At 33.7% G+C, this 7,853-nt stretch overlaps 1 protein-coding gene across 4 annotated transcripts; it reads left to right on the forward strand.

Annotated features, from left to right (window-relative positions):
* Window positions 1-737: 737 nt before the first annotated feature.
* LOC135638334 (uncharacterized) lies at window positions 738-4,088 on the forward strand. 4 transcript variants are annotated; one of them, XM_065151430.1, is made up of 8 exons: window positions 738-1,040; window positions 1,133-1,210; window positions 2,136-2,252; window positions 2,451-2,507; window positions 2,794-2,841; window positions 3,505-3,561; window positions 3,702-3,766; window positions 3,869-4,088. In XM_065151430.1, exons 2-7 carry the CDS (start codon window positions 1,166-1,168, stop codon window positions 3,753-3,755), a joined length of 378 nt encoding a protein of 125 aa, XP_065007502.1. In that variant the 5' UTR covers window positions 738-1,040; window positions 1,133-1,165; the 3' UTR covers window positions 3,756-3,766; window positions 3,869-4,088. The 4 variants fall into 4 exon arrangements, with proteins under 4 accessions (XP_065007502.1, XP_065007503.1, XP_065007505.1 ...); XM_065151431.1 differs by having other exon boundaries at window positions 1,141-1,210; XM_065151433.1 differs by lacking the exon at window positions 2,136-2,252 and having other exon boundaries at window positions 758-1,040; window positions 1,141-1,210.
* Window positions 4,089-7,853: the final 3,765 nt, after the last annotated feature.

Here is a 7,853-nt window from a genome sequence, read left to right on the forward strand (position 1 = left end):
ATGCAAAATATCAATTCAATTCTTCTGATTCTTTGGAGATTGAACTGCTTGCATTACTTCATTCTTTATTTATGTCAAATAAAGAAGAGTTGATTTTAGTTGCTACTTCTATTATAATATCTGCAAGTTGTTTCTTGTTGCCATTATATGCCAAAAATTTTCATTCCTTTGGATTTGTTTTCTTAATACAACATTGCCAAATCATCTTTTGATTGGTAAGACAGTCAGATACAATTATCAGTTGCCATCATCTGTCTCTAAAATAAAAATAAGCCATGACCATCTTGTTCTTTTTTGTTTTCTTTAAATTCTCCTTTTATGTCATCACTATAGACACTCCTTATCATATAATTAGTTAATTTTTCCTAAATTATGACACTTAAAACAAAGTTTATCGACAGAAAGACAATTATTAGTAACTCTTTATTAGCATAAAGAATAACTTAGCTAGCTTTAAAATGGTCGCACACAAAGGATATCCAAGAGATTCTGTCATGTTCATAACCCTCATGCATTTGCGACCATATCTTCGATGCTATCCACAGTAAATTTAGTCCACGCAAGAATGGATATAGAGGAATATTCAATAGGCTAAACGATAAAGGGGGACAAAAGAGAAAAGAAAAGTGACGATGCAAAAGATAGGCTATGTGGGAGGAGAAAAAGGTGAGATAAAAGTAGGCAAATCCAAAGGCAATAAAATAAAACCCAAAGGTTGGGAGAGTGGAAAGGGGTGTCGGCTGAGTGTGAGATAATGTGAGCAAAAGTGACATGAGCTAACTATAGAACCACAAACTTCAACGGGATCCCACAATTTTGTCATTTTTCCCCTCACCATTTATCACATCCAACTCAAACTTCTCCTTTAATCTTCCTACCCGCAAAACTTAAATATGTTCCTTATGCGTCCATTTGTCTTCACACTTCATCTCTTTCCAACTATTTCTTGAAGCCTCAAAGTGTTCTCGTTGGACTCATCCTCCCATTTGGCCAACACTTGCATCTTGTTTCAAGATTTCATTGCTCTACTATCAATCCAAGTAAGATCGATGTCGTTAGCTGGCTGGGTATGTTTCTACTTCCGTTTGTCTCACGATGTCAACACTAAATCGCCCAACCTTTTTATGCAGAGAGAGAGAGAGAGAGAGAGAGAGAAGGAAGGGATATGGCAGGCTGTAATGAGGGGAATGTTGCCTCCCAAGGTGAAGAGGTAAACACTCGTTGGTCTCACTCAACACAACTAGCACTTAATATAAGTTTATTTTGTATTTAAAACCTTTTCTGTTCTTGATTAAAGTTTCTAGTGAATTGGATTGGGACGTAGGAGAAATCTTTCTCGTTCCTCCAAAGAAAAAAGGAAAGTTTTTCTTGAACTCCACCGGTTTGGAGGGTAAAATCTTTCGGCTTCGTGGAAACCAATACACTCTCGTGTTAATATTCTTTGATGAGGATGTGCAATAGAGAATTAAAGGATTGATGTTAGTGTTCAGTTTAAATTCCAATTGATGATAGAGGGATTGTCTGACTTATCTTCAGGTTTCTGGTTCACTCTTGTGAATTTTTCAAGTGATTTAGAGGGAAAATATACTTTAGATTTATGTGTATGGAATGGAACATGGTTTATAATGTAGGCATTGGCTAAACAGGCCATTTTAAGTAGAATTACCGTCAAGAAAGATATAGCAGCACTGCAGTCTTATTTATCTCAATGCATATCAACCAATTAAGTATCTGATCTTTGCCCTTCAAAATGATTCTTGAGGAACGCTTCCAGCATTAAGGACACAAACTAACCCTTTTATGCAGGTTCTTTCATTTAAAAGACATACAAAGACTTCTTCGGGTGACTTTGGATGAACTTCGGTTTGGCACAAGCTTGCATAGGCAAAATTACTCTCTGTCGGAAAATATTTCAGAATTTTCTTTGATTAATTGTTTGTTTATCTTGAAACAAAAGTCTATTTGGATCAAATAAAAGTGAGAAATCAACTCCTGTATAATGATTTCTGTTTTCCCTGAATTAAAGTTTAGTCCTTTAGACCTTGAACTCACTTCAGCAGTTTCTTCAGCTGCCCAAACATCCACTGTAGGCACTGTTTTGATTTTTGCTATTGCTTTTCTTTTGCTTTTGGTAGGTGAGACATACTAATCAGATCATGACAAATTATTGGGGTGAAAGGAACCTATGGACCACTAAGATTTTCCACCTCTATCATATGGAGTTGTCAATGAAGACCATAAACATTACATCAGTTCAGTTATGCTATCAATTTTTTTGTCACAATTATCTACTCCTTGTTTCTTATGCACATAACATCTTTTTTTTCTGAGAATTGAGAAAAAAGACATTTGCATTTTTATAAAATATTTTAATTAGAGAATACATATGTTTCCATTTTCCAATTGTGTATCACTTGCTCCTAAGAATTCAGATATTTGCTTAATTCCAGGTAAAGGTGGAAAATAAGTATGGAAGCATTGTGCCTAAAAAGCAACTGATTTCAAAGGTCAGCATACTTTGAACTTATTTAGTTTCCATCCAAACTTAAACTTAAGGATAAGCATCTTTACTTTGTGATCACATAAATAGTTTTAGTAGCACCGCCATTTATTCTGGATCATGAGGACAAGAAAAAAGTCTTCTAGCATTATATTCAGATGGTGCAAATCACACTTCTACTGCAGAAACCACTTGTAGATTGCTGAAAAAGAGAAGTTGTTTGCTGAAAACAGATAAGACTACTTGTTGAAGTAATTGATCCATGTCATTTGTTCTATTTTTTCTGGTTACAGGACCATGAAAGAGCCTACTTTGATTCTGCTGACTGGGTCCTTGGCATGGTAAGCCTCTTGAATTTACCTTAAATGCCTTGAACTTATTCTAGTCTGATATAATAGGAGGAAAAAATTGGGTTAATATGCTCTGTAAGCTACCATTTCTGTTCCTTATGTCAGCAAAAGCTTTTAGAGAATTAATAGGGATAAGTCTGTCTAAGGCAGTGAATTGTTCGTAGAAACCAAGGGTAAAATACAATGTATTGGACATGGATCGCAAAACTGATTGTTAGTATAGTTTCATCGGTTTTTACTGGTCTGACCGCCAACCGGTACATGGAGCAAACCATATCTGCGAGTCCAGTCCGACTCACTTCTTTTCCTTTCAGTATCGTTTGACCACTGTCAACATGTCCACCACCCGCTTGGGGCACCTTCTTGTCCTCCTCCTCTGCCTCCTCTTCCCTTTTCTCTTCCCCCTTCTTTTTTTATTTTTTTTTTCTTCATCTTCCTCTTCTCTCCCTCCATCAATAGTACTGCAGTACATTTCGATATGGTTTAGCCATGGACCGGCACGGTCCAATAACCGAAATTGCAAATCTTGGTACAGGATGCTAATCCATTGATAATCAGAATCATTTTTTTTTAATATTATGTAGAAGAAAGTACTGTGATAAAATGTCAAACTTTAGCTCACTTTTTTTTTTTTTTTTTTTTTCAATTTAAAAGGCAGGAACAAGTTCAAAGACAAAAACTGCAACTGAATCCCTGAAGCCCAAGTTAAAGGTAGGTCGACTCATGAGTTGCTTATCATTCAATAAGAATCACTAAAAGACAACAAAATCCCACTTCCAGTGATGGCAAACCATTTACAGCTCAGTGTTATCTTTCTTCATATAATTTCACTTTGATGGTCTATGCTGCAGCGAACACCTCATCATCAACTTCCACCTCGAAAGCCTGCATGCACATCGAGTTAGGAGTACAAAAGGTAACCTTCCATTTGATAGCATAATTCTGTTATTTGCATCTTTCAATAATCTTGATTTGGTAGTTTAATTCTCGCCATTTACTAATTGATGTAATTGTACAGGATTAACAGCTAATGAGCAAGAAGCATGTCAAAGAAATCCATGTGAGAAGCCATGGAGATTATGTTAAAGGTCTCTTCTACTTTTGTTATTTGTATCTCAAACCAGTCTCTACTGTTGATGAACATTGTTCATGTTGGTGGAATCTAAAAATGATTGACTGACATTTAGATGTACAAGCAACCTTATTTCATTTAGCTTTAGCTTTCTTAGATTGCTCCATTCCCCTGTTCAAATTGAAGCTTAGTTGGACTGGAACAGAACATCTTTGCAAAATCATTGAGAAGAATAATTGACACTGCTTGCTACGTTTCTTCAGATTTTAAACTTAAATTAGCATCACCTACCATAAGATAATTTCTTTTCCTTTATCGTTGTTCAGATTGGCTTCCAAGATTGACCAAGTATGATTTCTTTTTTGCAAATTAGCAGCAGTGTACTGGAAAGATGGGTGGGAGCAATAATGATGTTAATATTGTGACTAGAAATAACATACTTGTCAACTTCATTCTATCAGAACCAATACACTTGGCACCAATATAACTCATAATTGCCCCCTGAGTAAGTGGTGCCTGCAGAGAGTGTGTATCATATATGATAACTCAGTAAATTCATAGCCAAATAGTGCTTAGTCTAAAGAAGTGTCAAAATTAATCAAGTTAGAATTAATCACCAGCTGGTACACCACTAAGAAACTCAGAAAGATCTTAAATTTCTGACTCAAGCATCAAGGATTCTTCTAGTCATTGTCTTTGATGCTGAACACCAGGAAGCTACAAAAATGCAACAAAGAGATGGAACAAGCCATATCAAAGAAATGTATCATGTCAACTAGGCTCTTGGATGAGTGATGGCTTGCTACTGAGATTAAATCTAAACAATGACATTTGTTAACCATAGAGGATGCTATTTTGATCAGTAATTCCTTGCAATTGTATATAGAGGATGGTGTTTTGCTAACTATTTTGCTATTTCAACATAAGATTTGTTGCAAGCATTTAGTTACACACTGAATTCCAGGTAGAGCTAGTTAAGATAAATAAACTTGATTAAAAGAGAGGACTAAGATCTCTCTCATGAACACATGCATAAAAATAATTATAACTTTTAGAAGTTGAAGAGGCAAGAGAGAGAGAGGTTAAGCTAAAGAAGGATTCGTGGGTTATGAAAATAAAGGACAAATAGTAATTTTGATAGGTTACACAATAAAATTTATTGTATAAATGTAACCATAAAAAAAATTGAATGTTGTAACTCTATGGCTTTATAAATATATAAGATTTATTATGATCAAGTAGAGATATAGTGAGTTAAGAAAAAGTGTGCTATAAGGATAAATGTTGGTAACAAGTCAGTGATTACATTAGCTAATAATAACTTACTCTTCCATGTAGGAAGCAAGCATATCAATATTGGTCTCCATTTCATTTGAGATCAAATCAAAGAGAAGAAAGTTTCATTGAGCTATATCAAATTTGGTAATCAAACTACGAATATTTTTATCAAGCTTCTCAGTTTGAAGATATTTTTTTAAAAAGAAGACATCACTTGGAACGTATTATAAAAATAAATTAAATTTAAAAATATTAAAAAACTTAATTAAAAGAGAGGATTAAAATCTCTATCATCTAAATTTTTGTTTCCTTTTCTTACCAGAGCTCCACTTCAACCATGAATGTGTTTCACAAGATAGATACAACACGCTTGCTGTAGTAGAACATCTAACTTTCTATCTAAGAATCACCAAAATAGAGCAAATATGAAAGGCTAAAATAAATTATAAGAAGAACTTATAGTACTATCAACAAAAATTCAACTCTATCCCAACTTCTTTTGCACATATGGTGATGGGCCGCCATGTAATTTGATGCGGAAAACAAAGCAACACCAACAGTGAAAATGAAAATGAGAACTATCATACTACTATGTTATGATGCAGCAACTTATGTTTAAGCAAGCTGGATATATGTGTGTTTTCAAATTCCTATCTAATATGAAGCCATGTACACTCAAAAAAGTATAAGCATGAGGTTTTACATGCTATAATCCATAGTAGACAGAGGGCTGAGGCTACTCTCCTCCAACCATGGAAGAACGTGAGAAAGCTGCGATATGTTCATTGCACAGACTTTTTTTTTTTTTTTTAATCTCAGCCATTCATTCAAATCAACTTTGACAAGATCAAATGTTCTGGTGGGACGGATCAAAATTTTATGATTTCCTACCACACCCCTCTTCTTAAACATTCCATGTATTAATAAGCTTATGAGTACGTAGATGTAGATTGACTCGGTGTTTGTGCATAAACTTAAAGATATAATTACATATTTGGTTCACGGTCATCGTAACTTTTTTTTTAGGTTAAGATATATTTTAGTCCCCTTATGAATTTATGAGTCTGCTTATGTAGCATGCTGACTCATAATAAATTATTAATATAATGATACATATAATTTAAGTTTAAAAAAAGATTGAGATATATTTTATCTCTTGTGATTTTAGTCATTGACCACTTAAGCTCTTATGATTTAATTATATCTAAAATAATCTCTATATTTTAAAAAATATAATATATATGTCATTCTCGTCAAGTCTGAATTAATAGACGTTAAAATTTATTTATGACATGTTGACTCATAATAAATTATTAATATAATAACATATGTAATTAAAGTTTTTTAAAAAAGCTTAGACCATCATCATTGGCGAGAGGAAGCGTCGTCGTGGAAACGACCACTAGTAGCAGTATTGAGTTGTTGCTGTCTAGCAAGACGTCATACGCATGCAGCCTCTCCCACATTGACGATGAGCTCAAGAGCTTACAGTCATACCTTAGGTGGATATGTGTCAATTAGTCCGATGCTAGGCATGCAGTAGTCTCTTGGTCCATCTTTCTTCTCCTGAGCATTTTCATCCCATCACCTTTTATTTCATCATCTCTTGTGTCTCCACCCATCGCGCCTACGACATGGTGGTCCAACTCTCCCTCACCTCTACCTCTAGCCTCTCCTACCTCTGTCTCTCTACTTTTGTCCACCACTATGGCTTTCGTCACTTTCTCTTCCTCGATAAGATGAACCTTAATAATTTTTTAAACTTAAAGTATATATGTCATTATATTAATGGTTTATTGTGAGTTAGTATACCGTATAAGTAGACTTTAATATTTATTAACTTAGACAGGAGGAGCTTATATGTTATGTTTTTGAAAATATATAAGTTATTTTAGATACGAGTAAACCATAATAACTTATATGATATATGGCCAAAATCATATGGGCTAAAATGGATCTTAATATTTTTTAAACTTAAATTATATACATTATTATATTAATAATTTATATGAGTCAGCATGTCACGTAAGGAGATTCCAACTTCTGTTAATTCAGACTTGATAGGAGGAACTTATATGTTATGTTTTTTATAATGTATGATTATTTTAAACATAAGTAAATCATAAGGACTTAAATGAGTCATGGCCAAAACCAATTAACATACCACCCAAAAAAATTTACTTAAATAGTATAAATATCATAACTTAAAATTTTGATTCCCTAATAATTTTATGTAAAAATGTTAGGTAATTTCTAAACCATCCAAATATAAATTGCATATATTCCCACATACCACATATGTACTACAAATTGATCGTTCACATAGAAGATTAATCTTAATAATTCGGTTCAAGTAAATTATCTCTTTTCTGATCATTTTGATCACTGATGACTATATTACATAAACCATCAAAAATTTGTGTGTTCTTTATGGGAGAGAATGCAATTTCATGGACTTCAACGAAGCAGCCAATCATAGCTTATGCATCAATGGTCACCTCGTATGCTTGTAATGGTAATTACAAATGTAGCTTACAAGATTATTGAAAGAACTTCACCTTCTATAATTGCAAGTTATCGAGATCCAAATCAATTACAACATTTAGGAAAAAATCTTCATCTAATGCGATCGAGATAAACATACGGATCTATA

Source organism: Musa acuminata, chromosome BXJ3-5 (genome assembly GCF_036884655.1).
Source record: "Musa acuminata AAA Group cultivar baxijiao chromosome BXJ3-5, Cavendish_Baxijiao_AAA, whole genome shotgun sequence".
Classification (NCBI taxonomy): domain Eukaryota; kingdom Viridiplantae; phylum Streptophyta; class Magnoliopsida; order Zingiberales; family Musaceae; genus Musa; species Musa acuminata.